The sequence below is a fragment of the Euprymna scolopes genome, chromosome 28 (assembly GCF_053919585.1).
Source record: "Euprymna scolopes isolate OS-2025 chromosome 28, ASM5391958v1, whole genome shotgun sequence".
Lineage (NCBI taxonomy): Eukaryota > Metazoa > Mollusca > Cephalopoda > Sepiida > Sepiolidae > Euprymna > Euprymna scolopes.
In genome coordinates, this window is record NC_136509.1 from 40,323,192 (window position 1) to 40,337,125 (window position 13,934).

A 13,934-nucleotide genomic window follows, 5' to 3' on the forward strand; every position below is an offset into this window, starting at 1 on the left:
ACGGAAAAAAATCACTTCTTACCCCCACCTCCCTCTCCCCTCTTTGTATATCAGTGAAAGTCAAAAGTTTTGGAGAAAAAAAAAACTATGACTAAGGGTCAAATTGACAATCAATGCATGTACGTGACACACAGTCGAACCTGGATCGTATCTGGAATAGTGTGTCCCCTCCTCCTTCTTTCTGTTTCGTCATATTGATCTATCGGAGATGTGGAGGGGTGAGGAAACACGACTTTTCAATATCAGTCGTTTCCACGTTTCTTTTCATATTCCGCCCCTGACGTGCGCTGGTGTCTGATGGACCGACCGCACGCACCATGGACACGAGGCACGCTATAGTGCATAAATAGGTGAAAACGAAAAGCGGGAAGGAAACCTTGGCAATGACAATGATGCTGCCGCTGCTGATGATGATATTTATGATGACGCTGACGATAATAGCGACAATGACGACGGTGATGTTTACAGTTATGATAATGATTATGATGATAACGATACCGATGGCGACAATAATAATGACGATAATGATGATAATGATGATGCTGATTCTGTTGCTGTTGATGACAATAATGATGATTATTATTATAGCAATGGCCCTTTTGCTGTTGATGATAATGGTAACGATGATGATGATGTTATCTTTATAATGATGATGATGATGACGATGAGGTTGTTGCTGATGATGATAATGACCATAATGGAAGTGATGATGATGATGATGATGATTATGATGATTGTCGGGTGGTGGTGGTGAAAGCGGTAATAGTGGTGGCAATGATTCTGCTGCTGATGATGGTGATAGTAGGGGTGATGGCGTTGGCGGTAATGGTGGTCGCAGTGAAGATGATGATGCTGATGTTGATGCTCTTGCTGTTCCTACTGATGATGATAATAGTAAGGGCTTGTTGTGTTGGCGGTTATGACTGTGGCAGTGGTGGTGGTGGTTATGATGATGATGATGATGATGATGATGATGATGATTTAATTCTATTTTCTGCTTCCCCAGGTTTATCTATTTTATTGTATATGAACACTTTGGAAGCGGGTTAGTTAATTCCAAAACGCCAAAACTTTTCATCATCGCCATTGCTCAACGCTTGCGTATCCTTTCTAGACATGCGTCCGGTTCGGGTAAAGGTTAGATTAGAGCTAAGTTCCTGGTCCCCCGTTGGTAAATTTGCCTAAAATCTGATGGAGAGCCCTTATCCTTTCCTTGTCCATGAGTAATTTGGCTCAATCGATCGATTAAGATGTCTTACTCTGCATAACCGATCACATAGTCCACGATGGATGATATCCATCATGCAAGTCACGTAACCCCTGACAAATATGATTTCCAGCATTCTCTGGTGGGAAATATCAGGTTATGTTGAATTGGGTATGCGCAAAGATATTTTACCAGAAATCTTAATTCGATGCAACTAGTAAGAATTTTTTCGTGTTAACTTCATAATGATAATAATAATAATAATAATAATAATAATAATAATAATAATAATAATACTTTTTGTCTATAGTTACTTGCGTTTCCGCAAGAGCAGAGTAAGACACAACGCCTGTTTTTATTATGAGGAAAACCTAGGTCGCTTGAACGGGACATGCTGTACTGAGAGAAAAAATTTAAAACATAACGCAACCTGAAAGGATTTCTCCTTCACGGATTGAGAAGAAAATGAATGAAGTTTAGTACAAGGACACTACAATAAAGATATAAAAAGTTGCTACGGCATTGCAATGATTAAGGGCAAAATGAAAAATTGACAGCTCTGATGGTTTTGACATGTATTGAGAACCAATAGCGACAGCATCACGAAACTCGCCTTTGATGGATATTGCGCTTGTAGCCTTTAAACCAGGCTTAACTGTAACGGTCCCCAGATGTGCGAGGAATGCTTACTTTAATAGCTTCTGCATTTAAGAATCTTGCGTTTGGAAATCCCCCTCCTTCCTCGACGTATTCACATGCACCAATTTAAATGTCTTGTCAACGGACCTCTTGCTTGCTGTTTTTGTATTACAAGTATTTCCACGGAATGTACTCCAAGGAACTTTCCGCACTTCTACACTCCTCAACATGGCTCAAATGTAACGGTCTCTAAATAGTAGCGGATCTTTTATCTGATAGCTTACTTCCCTGGGCAGCTTGCCTTTGAAATTCCTTCCTTTCTCTTTTACCTGCTCACATGCAGCAATTTACATGTCATGTGAACAAATTACTTGCTGCCTAACTCCCCACCCATGCATCTCCCTATACACGTGATCCCTATTTACTTTTACTTTGAGCTTTATTCTTGACAATATGCCTTGTCTCGTATGAACAAAAGTTTTTAAAAGTAAATATGTTAATTCGGACTTTATTTAACACGTAAATTAGATGCTAATGCGGAGAAAGAAGAGATTTACTCTTTCTCGAAATAACGAAAAGTGATAGATCAGAAAAAAATGTCTATTTGCAAAGATCTTGGACCCTCAAAATCAGCAGAAATTAGACTATGCCTGTAATAATCCGATTTTAGTTCTGTGCAGTTCTAGAAGGTCCACTCTTTCAGGCTTTGTCTTCTTTCTTTAAGAAGGAGTTAGTTTATTGCTAATTGCCTGAGCGAATGCGTACGAGGCTGCCCAGGCACATTTTGCAGGTCAGAGTGCCCCTCTTCGAGGGCACAGATTTTTCAATCCCACATTTCAACCCTGGTGTCTAAGTTCTTGAAGTGAGAGAGAACTAAACTTTATTGGCAAAGCATTCTCACTACATTTTTGTCATTAACCATTGCTTTAAGATTTTTTCTTTCCGAACTTTCAACTCAATCTGTATAACGGTAAACTATATTTCGGGACGTGATTAATCATCAACTGAAAATGTACTGCGGTGTACCATGATTGAATTTGCAGCCTTCAAATTGCATTATATTGAGTTAATGCTTAACTCCATATGCCATTTCTCCTCCGCTCCCCATCCTATTGTCCATGTATAAGGGAAACGAGCAAGCAAAATTTGTAACATTGTCCGCGGATCAACCCACGTTGTGTACAGTTTCAGTCGCAAAGGAGACCGCGGCAAAGAACAGGAAATAACTCCAACTCCATTGTTCGTTGTAGTAACAAAATTTATTTCCTTATTGGTATAGCCCTGAGGTAACTACGTAGTCTAGAACGTCCTCCACGTCTTTCAGGAGATCTCGAACGTTATCTCGTCTTTCTCGTGATCGTGGTCTTTCTCTTTTTTAAGGCCCTTTTTTTTTTGCTCCACCTGTAGCGTCGCTTCGTGTGCATTTACATGCGTGCACCCGCGCTATGTTACAGATTACTAAAACTTTAATATTATGCAAGAAAAACATATGACCTGTTAGGTCATCACTTGAGCACAGCTATATTATTTGAATCAGGAAATTGTGAGTTCATGTTACTTAGATATATAAATATACAAACATGTAACAACGAATAAAACTCAGCACTTCTTTATTATATTTCCCTCTTTTTCTCTTCAGCTACGGTTAAATACTATTACTAACCTTGCTTATATGATGAACGATTTCAGTATTTCATTTTCTTTTTAGTTTCCTCATTATCTTTGACGGTTAATAAGCACATAGAGATAAAGAGAGAGAGAGAGAGAGAGAGAGAGAGAGAGAGAGAGAGAGAGAGAGAGCCAGAGCCAGAGCCAGAGCCACGGAAGTAAGAATGTTACGACGTGTTTCAATAATTTTCCAGACCTTTTTTACAGCCATTTAAAATGGTCGTAAACATTTAAAAATTCAGTACGTTATTGCTATATATCTTTTGAGATACCTGACCAATTTGTATGCTTTTAGGTTTAAATTCACAGCTACAGCAGAAATTATAATACTCCCTACTAAAGCCTGATTGTAGACTTAAAAAAAAAAGCAATCTGGATGTGAGGACACTTTGGAAGAAAGATATGCAATAAAATAATCTTTTAAACTTAGAAAAAAATAACACAAACGTATGGAATCTTTCAGACAGTTTTTGGATCATCTTGCCTGTATCAAGTATCAGTTTTTGAGGGGCATAAAGGATTCAAGGAAGGCAGGGAGACTGTGAGGGATGATGAAAGATGTGGGAGGAGCAAGGAAGTCAGACCACTAGATTTTATTTGCCAAATAAATAATTTCAGGAATAAGGACCATCGTGTGTCTATAGAGACATTAAGTGCACAGTTTGATGTCAGTGTGGGAACTGTACACACAATTATTCGAGAGGAACTGAAGATGCAAAAGATTTGCATGAATAAACCAGTCCTCAACTCCATCCTTGTTACAGACTATTTGACCAAGATCGGCATGAAAATAGTTCCACACCCTCCCTAGCGTACAGACCTTGCCCCTGCGACTTTCGGTTATTCCCTAAGATTAAGAAAAACCTTAGAGGTTGTCGTTATGAGACAATTGAGGAATGAAAGAGGTTGGAACGAGGGTCATTGACATGCTCATACAAGATGACTTCCATGGGGCCTTCCAGAAGTTGTTGGAACGGTACAAAAAGTGCATTGCAGCCGAAGCAGATTACTTCGAAAGGGGACTAGTGTTTCATGTGTGTTTTATCAATGAAAGTGCTTATACAAAAGATGTCTGGAAACGTATTGGAAGCTCTTCGTATATATATATATATATATATATATATATATATATATATATATATATATATATATAAGTGAACGTGTCTGTGTGTGTGTCTGTGTGTATCTGTGTGTGTGTGCCTCTGTGTGTACATTTTCCAACGCAGTAACTCATTTTCAGTCTACAGACTCAAAATTTGATATACAGAGTAATGAGATCTGGGAAAATCTTTGTGATCCGTTTTCGGCCAGAAATATTGCGGTTAATGGGTAAAAATTCACCGATTTGACCTTTGAGAACTCTACCAAACTCTAAACACTTGAACTTTTAGATATAGGTTCCTTGGACATGGATCTAACGTAATAACTTGATTTGATCCTAAAACAATACATATTAATAGGTCATAATAGGGGTCTAAGTTAAAAAAAAAATGACCGCTTTGGGTTTTTTTGGCTCAACATACACCTCCAAACACCCGGGCAACGCCGGGCTTAAATGCTAGTATACCATATAAATAAGAATGAAATGAGTCATATAATGCGTCATAGAGCGAAAGTCATAGTTACAGTTTTAGTACGAGATGGGTTAAGTGATGAGTACTGAAAATCGATGCTAATTAGCACAATTAAATCGTAGGAAGCTGATGAATACTTTTGCATGTATTTTGTGCGATTAAAATACGTAGAGGAAAAAGCCTTGCTAAACAAATATGGACTGACTCAGTTTTAATATAATAGATAGATGTATTTGAAAACACACGTTGGAGATGTTTTAGTATATAGACATTTCTTTTGCAGATAAATAAACGAAAGAAACAAGATGAATTTATTGTGTTTTATTTCTGTATGTCTGCTTCTTTAGCCTTTTGCTTTCTGAGGCGTTAATATGACGCCATTGTGTCGGATTTATTCGATGCTCAGACAAACATCACAGATGAACTCTCTAGCACAAGACAAAGGTGTTATTCGCAAGGTATTGTGAAGAGGATATCTGACGAGGTTATATACGATTTCAATATCCTGCAATGGTATTAAAAGTTAAGTCTATTCGACTTATAAACAAATCGCTTATTATACTAAGTCTGAATCAAGCAATCTTTGTTTTCTAAAATCTGTTTTTCTATATATTTTAATAGAACAAAATATACGCTAAAGTATCCATTAGTACTTTGACCGAGCTACGTTTTATAGAAGTCATGTTTTACTTTTTCGAATTATTCCCACTATCTCCCTGAAAGTTCCTTATCTCTTCCGATAATCATTTAATATCAGATAAGTTCCTCTTGTCTCCCCAGATGCTAATTCTTCATATGAGAATTCTTGTTATACCATTAATTGTAAAATATAATTTAGTTTTGGGATTGAGTTACGTTTGAAAAATATATTTTAATTGGGCTAGTTTACTGTAATTTATAGTTAACGAAAAAAATCACGCATCTCTCTTTTAAATATCTATGTTTCTATAGCCAACATCGTACTCTCTACGGATTAAAACACCCGCTAATATTTTCTGGTTTCTTTCAGAATTTAGGGATAGAGTTAATGTATATTTTGCACTTAGCCATCTAATTTACATATGCGGACTATATAACAGAATAGTGTTTCTATTTACTTCTATATTAGAATAACAAGGAATAATAATACTTCATTATTATTATTATTATTATTATTATTATTATTATTATGATATTGATGACGATGACGATGATGATGATGATGATAATGATGATGAAGTCTTGTTTCCACATCTGAGCTGGTGCACCACTCACCAGTCTTTTACTCTTAGACATAATCGCCCCCCAAAAGACCTTCAGACTAATAGGGTTCGCACTCTCCATCAACCTCTGCACCCTGTCCAATCGCCGTAAACTTGCTGCTTATGCTCACTACTAATCCGACATGGCTAAATGCCGAGAAGCTTTCCCATCTAATAACTTTTTCTACGTACTGCTTGCTATTAGAATTTATTATTCAGCTACCCGTTGCTCCGACTGTATCAACATGTAAAGATGTGAATATCATGTGAGCGAAAATCTCTCCACTTAAAAAGCTCCTATTAATCTGATCTCTTTATTCTCAACACTCACTGTTAATGCGTTTGGTGAAAATATAAGTTATACAAATACTAATATAGAAGTAAACAAATTTGTTTATCTTAGTCATGCGGGGCAAATGTCTTTAAATGTAACTGTTTATTAAGTTTTGAAATGCAAGCAGATTAAATATTCGCAGAAAAAATAATAATGATAGTGTTGTTTATCAAATTCCGTCTGTGCTTGTTTATAATGTCACGTCAGCTGATATTTGGGCTTGACAATGAATGTCCTGGAAAAGCCATTTCTGGTTCATGTTTAGTTTTAAAATATGCAAACGAAGAAATGATTTGCGGCGGTTTTAAATTGCACTACTTCTTTTATCGTAAATTGAACTCATTAATAAGAGAATATAAAAATAAAATGGCGACGTACACCTGGCCTTGACCAGGGGGACCATCTGATCTGAAGTCAGACGCTCTAGTACTGCGCTATATCCCCAAATGACAATACATCTGTTTTTTTTTTTTTTAAGAAGAAATGATTTACTGAGATTTTATTATTTCCCTTGGCCAGTGTAATGTAAAATACTCATCTGTAAAAAGGTTTCTTTATTTACCTTTAAGAGAGAAAGACTATTTTTTTAAGACAGGATTTTTTCGATTTTCGAAAATGATTTGCTGAGATTTTATTATTTCCAATGATCGGTGTAAGAAAAAATATTCCTCTCTAAAAATTCTTCGTTTTTTTTTTATCTATAAAAAAAGCTATGGCATTCTTAAGATCGGATTTTTCGATTTTCAATACTTATCGGATGAATTTCTGTACAAAACATATCTAAGAACACTGCCAGATATATAAATTATCTTTGTGTGAAATTTGCAAATAATAGGCTCAGCCGTTTCGGAACCTATGATGAAGGAACTAACACATACATAAAGTGACTTTTATATAAGAGTGGAGATAAAAAGTAAATCTTCAGAGAGATAGACAAAGCAATAGAGTGAGAGAGAGAGAGAGAGAAAGAGAGAGAGACTGAAGATTGGGAGAGAAAGGAAGAGGGGTTCTTTAGTGCTTAATTTTCGCTGAAAGACAGAAAAACATTTCAGAATAAGATAGAATTCTTAATTTGCAATATGTCTGCTTATAATTTCTACATAAACACCATGGGGATTTCATGCGGTGTGAAAACTTATAAAGTGGCGATAACAAAGGCGCCACGAAACGCACGATGCATATGTGAACGGGGGCAGTTTAACCATCAACAAACGAGTGTGATTCGTTTAACTGTAATATCTCAGAGGATGCAACAGTGTTGTCTCCATTAAAGAAAACTCAACCATCGTTTCTGTGAACAATATCAGAAAATGACCTGCGGGGTTTTATTAGGCATAAAACTATATTATAACACAGACACCTTATTTCAGATGCGAAGTTTTATTTTAAAATTCATGTAGAGAAACACGCATATGTTTATTATATCGCACAATTTAGATTGAATTCAATGTTTTAATCGCTGGCGGCCACTATATATTGATGATTCGCGTGAAATATTATTATTATTACTGCTATTGCTCACTAGAAGTTTTCACATAGGCCATCATCTAATAATTCCCTATGAATCTGTGTGTCAACAAATCTACCCAGATTTCCAGTACTCTCTCCCTCTTTCAGCAACCTTTGCAAATAATTATGCGTTATCACAATAGCCGTCTACTATTGATTTTTCATTAGTAGAGACCATTGGTCTTTACTAAGATAAGGGTTCAATAGGCTTCCCCCAGGTCCAAGTCCTCCTCATCCAGCGGAGGTATGGTTGATGCTTTCTCTCCTCGGTTTCCCCATGCTCCTTGATTCTTCATATTTATATGATGTCCCACCAGTTTATGGTGACGAAGAAAAAAAAAGGAGGAGGCGAGGGTCATAGGCCTAACATACAATAATGCTATTATACAGCTTCAGTTTTCATGATTCCAAGTCGTGTTTCTTTGCGGTTTTCCTCTGTAGTAGTTTCTGTATACCCAGCCAGCGCACGCGAATAATGTGTATTAGTCTCCGCACTCAAGGGTTTTCCTTCATATTTCAGTCGTTTTCATTATTGTTATTCATTGTATTTTCTCAGTCATCCGTTTGATGCCAATCACGCCTATTCTTTTTGTAAAAAGTTTTTTGGTATTGTTCCTAGTGCTCCTACTTTTATTCGTGTTATGCTAACTTTCTTCGCTCTTCCGTATCCCTTTGACCCTGGTCAGTTTCATGCGTTTGCTCCACTTCTCTGTCTCTTTGATCTTCACTCTGTGGTCTGCTTGGACTGCGAGATCTAGGACAGTTCCTTCGTGTTAATTATTATGACATCCGACCTTCTTGATTGAATGGATTTATCTATTTGTTTGTCCATGTGCATACGATGTTGTGATTTTCGTTTTCGAGCACTGCTGCCGGTTTGTGCTTGTACCATTTGTCAGTGTTTTCAAGATGTAGTTGTCTGCATACTTTCTAGTGTACTGCCTTCCTCGCTTGTAAGAGATTCAGTTTCTTTGTTTAGGCTTCCATTTTTCTTTTCTCATCTTATCCCACGTTTCTTCTTTTTCTGTCTTGTTCATTCTGTCAGTGTCTCTTACTGTGGTATATTATTCATTCGGTGTCTCTTACTGTGGTATATTATTCATTCGGTGTCTCTTACTGTGGTATATTATTCATTCGGTGTCTCTTACTGTGGTATATTATTCATTCGGTGTCTCTTACTGTGGTATATTATTCATTCGGTGTCTCTTACTGTGGTATATTATTCATTCGGTGTCTCTTACTGTGGTATATTATTCATTCGGTGTCTCTTACTGTGGTATATTATTCATTCGGTGTCTCTTACTGTGGTATATTATTCATTCGGTGTCTCTTACTGTGGTATATTATTCATTCGGTGTCTCTTACTGTGGTATATTATTCATTCGGTGTCTCTTACTGTGGTATATTATTCATTCGGTGTTCTACATTTTTCGAATTCTTTTTTAGTGTCATTTACACAGTCTTCTATAGAAACCTTTCCTCTTTTTCCGTTTTTTCTTTTCACGTAAAGTCAGTGGATGTAGTGCATTGTGCATAGTCGTCGTTATTATTATTATTATTATTATTATTATTATTATTATTATTGTAGTAGTAGTAGTAGTAGTAGTAGTAGCTGTAAAGGGAGTACAAATACATGAATATAAATGTATGATTGCAACTTCTTGACAGAAGTTTGCCATCTCTTCAGTTAAGCTATGTGGATTTGTGTTTACGTAGGTGACTTTTTAACCCAGCTTAAGTTCTACATGAAAGTACACATATGTGACATAAAACTAAAGTGATCTCGTGATAATATTGTGAATCCTCGAATGTCGTGTCAGGTCGCTTTTAGATTTGTAGAATAGACTAGAAATATATGGATACCCACGAAGGGATACCTGCGCCTGAAAGTTTTTGTGGCAGGAGGTGCGCAATCGCCAACCACACTTCTCCTTGGTCGACATTGTTAAATACCAGTGGCACGTAAAGTGAATCTTCAGGACGACTGGAAACAAATACCGAGATAAGTGGAGAGCACATACAGCGCCTAAAATTCCTAATGGTAATCCATCTGGTACTAACCAGGCTCAACGTTGCTTGATCTTGGTGATCTGACGAGAACCGGTGGGGCATGCGATAATGCTATCTATCTATCTATCTATCTATCTATCTATCTATATATATATATATATCTGACTTTATCTAACTCTCTCTCTCTATATATATCTATATATATATATATATATATATATATATATATATATATATATATATCTCACTCTCTCTCATACACACACATCTATATATAAAGGGCGTTCCAAAATAATACTTCTTATTTTATTCTGCCTAAATAGATTAAATATGATCATGGGCTTCATTACAGCGTTAGGAGACTCTAAGGTAGAGGTGAACGAAGAAAATGAAATGAAGGCGAAAATATAGAAGGGAAATATGACGAATAAATTTGAATGAGGAGAATTAGAAGAAAATGAAGAGAATTAGAAGAAAATGAGGAGAATTAGAAGAAAATGAAGAGAGAAAGACGCAAAAAAATTAAAGAAAGAAGAATATTATGTTAAGAAGAAACAATGGCTGAGAACATGAATGAAATAAAAAAAAATAATAATAAAGATGCAGAAGAAAACAAAAAAGATGATGAAGCTAACGAATAACAGACTCTTGTATTATTCGAACTACATTTCTCATTTTAAATGTTTTTCGCATTACGTTTCGATCGATGTAACCCCCGACCTTGTTTAGGTGTATCTTGTCAAACCTGAAAATCTTTCTGCGGAACTCGGAAATCTGTACGGAATTTCGAAAGGAACAATTTGTTTAATCCATGGGGGTAGCTTGCTCTCGTTATGTCTACCATGACCGTGTAAAAGTCTTGCGTAATTCGCCATTGTACTCTTAGTATCGCTCACAGTAGATTGAACCTTCAAATATTTAGATGAATGTCACTAATACGAATTCCAATAATACGAATAACCAATCGTCATCTTAAAAATTCAGAAATATAGAAAGTAGATTAGAAAAACTGTTTCATTATATATATATATATATATATATATATATATATATATATATATATATAAAATAAAAATAAAATAAACTTGGATATATACATGAAGTCATGTAGTTATATACTTGGATTTTACCGTCACTGGATTATTTATCTTCCACCAGACTATCTATTCATGTGTAATCACCTTTTTCTTCACCATATTCCCTCTGCTTCACTTTTTTTTGTTTTCCAGTAAAATCTTTGACTTACTTGTTGCTTCATCAAATACTTTTGCATGCAAAATCCGATCCCGCATTTTTTTATTCCTACCCTCTGATGAGAAGGAAAGTATTTCTTCGAAACTCCGCGGATTAAGGACTATCCACTTATCTCGCGTTTCCTTTTCAGATTAAATATGTTTTTAACTCATTTCAAAGCGTTTTTTAACATGTTTTATTAACTGCTTGCTTGTATATATATATATATATATATATATATATATATATATATATATATATATATATATAATCGTTTTTTTGATTCAAAGTTAAATTATAAAAGTTTAATCTGAGTGTGTGTAAAAGGCGCATCTCTCTCTCTAGTAAAGAAATACTACTTACTCGTTTTCTCTCTAATTTAAAAGGTCTCAAGTTCGGGTCGTAAACCAGCGATTTGGGGTCTATGTTCACTGGCGACTGTTGTTTCCCTCTTTCGCACAAAGTCCAATCTGGATTGATCTTTCCCCAATATGTCGGCCCTGCAAAATAACAAAGAGAAAGTGATTTATTAATTGAATAAAATCGCCAATCATGGACGGATGCAAACTTACATTTTAAATCTATGTGATAATACGTTATATCATTTTTTTGTTCGTACGTACATTATCACCTGTCAGACACATTAAAAAATGAAATCGTCCAATCAATCAAAAGATGTTAATTGATTATTAATTTGCCTTGGGTTAATTAAAAATATTCGGAAATATATCCATTTTAAATTAATTGTTCCATAATCTAATTATGTCCAGTAGTGTTATTTTATAGTAAATCTCTACAATTATATGAATGCAACTTTATCTAAGTGTGTTAGTTCGTGCCTTAAAACCTCTAAAACGGCTGAATAGATTTTATTTAAAATTTACAGAATTTTTATGTATTAATTTGAGAGTGTCATTTACACAGTCTTCTGTACAACTTAGTTAAGTTTGTCTCAGAATACGCTCAATAATTACTGATAATTGGGAATCGAAATCGCTATTTTAATTAATTTACTTTCGGTAAAGCCATTTTTCCATGTTGTCGTTTAGCAACAATGATAGAACAACGGACCGTGAAAATTCTACTGCGGCTAAGTTGGTAGCGCGTTTATTTATTTATTTTTTTTTTCATGACGTAGTCAGTAGGTTCAAACAAAAGGTAATTTTTTTCATTTGTTTTCATTAAATGCAAAGAATTTTATAAGACTTTTATAGTTATTTAAAAAAAAAAACATTTATGAGGCTGTAGGTTCTAACTCCGCACGTAACTTTCATAATGTTTTTTTATCGTTAACTGAAAAGAAGTATATATAAAATAATTTTATAAAAGATCAATAGGTTCTCTAGAGTACAGTGTAGAATAACATATATTTTGGACAAAGTTACTGCATGGAGGCATGTGAAGCTTTCTCCCGGGCGGATTCACAGATTTCGATGACAATAAAAATATAGGAGTTTGAAATATTCGTTGATCATCATTCAATCCCGGGCAACGCCGGGTTTCCCTTCTAGTAAATTCTAAAAATGACATATATTTTATCAATTTGAAGCATTTGTTTATATTTTCATTCGTTTTTGTATATATTATTTTTATTCCGCACTCCCAACAGCATGTCTATAATTCTTTTAGTTGCGTTTTAAGTTTTTGATTAAGTTTAATTTTGTTTCAATATAATTATATGATTCTGACTTTTGAATTAATATATTTTTACCATTCTGCTCTGATCACGACTCTAGTTACTAGCCCCACATCACATCATTAAAAACACATGTGCACGGTGGCAAGCAAGCAAGTTAGATAATAAGATTTTCAGAGTTTTAGTAGTATCTTCATTCGGGGGCCGTGGCGCAATGGACAGAGGTGTTGAGTCTCTATGGTTCCAGGTGAGCATTGTCTGAAAGGAGGTGTCAATCCTCCTCAAAGAGGCCAGAGAATTAGTTGGCCAAAATCGTGATACAACAACAACTATGGAAGGCAGTAATCACTAAGGATACAGTTAAGAGACTCATCATTCTTATTCTGTCGCAGTTAACCAATTAAGGAAGGTCAGAGTAATTGTTGGAGGAAACGTGGTAGAACAACAACTATGAAGATGAAGATAACAGTTCCCAAAGGAATAAATAAGTATACAGATTCTTTCCATTCTTTAATTTTATGTGTTTAACAATATACAAAAAAATAGTTGTTTTCAACACGTATTGATACAGTTCATAGCAGTAGATAGTTTTCTGGTTTTGTCTTACGGCATATCAACCGCTTTTTAATATTTTAATGCTGAATACAGTCATTTTGAAAAGATATACATAAAATATTTTGTCATGATATTTGTTTTTTTTTTGTTACGTCATATTAATCTTTTTCAAGTTATTTAATGCCGAATCCAGTCATTTTGAAAAAAAATATGCTGAAAATATTTTTTCATGAAACTGGCTTGATTTTTTACGCGATATCAAACCTTTTCCAGTTATTTGATGCCGAATAGAGTAATTTTGGAAAAAAAAAAAGTTTTTGTGCTTCAA

The 13,934-nt window shown here is 35.1% G+C and overlaps 1 protein-coding gene across 1 annotated transcript in view; it reads right to left on the reverse strand.

Annotated features, from left to right (window-relative positions):
• LOC145249363 (carbonic anhydrase-related protein 10-like) overlaps positions 1-13,934 on the reverse strand; it is a gene marked incomplete at its 5' end in the record, with an annotated part of 1,273,381 nt that overhangs the window by 677,827 nt on the left and 581,620 nt on the right. The window contains one exon of the mRNA XM_080110936.1: positions 11,779-11,915. Coding sequence (XP_079967062.1) covers positions 11,779-11,915 — 137 coding nt within the window. The remainder of the gene's footprint in view (positions 1-11,778; positions 11,916-13,934) is intronic.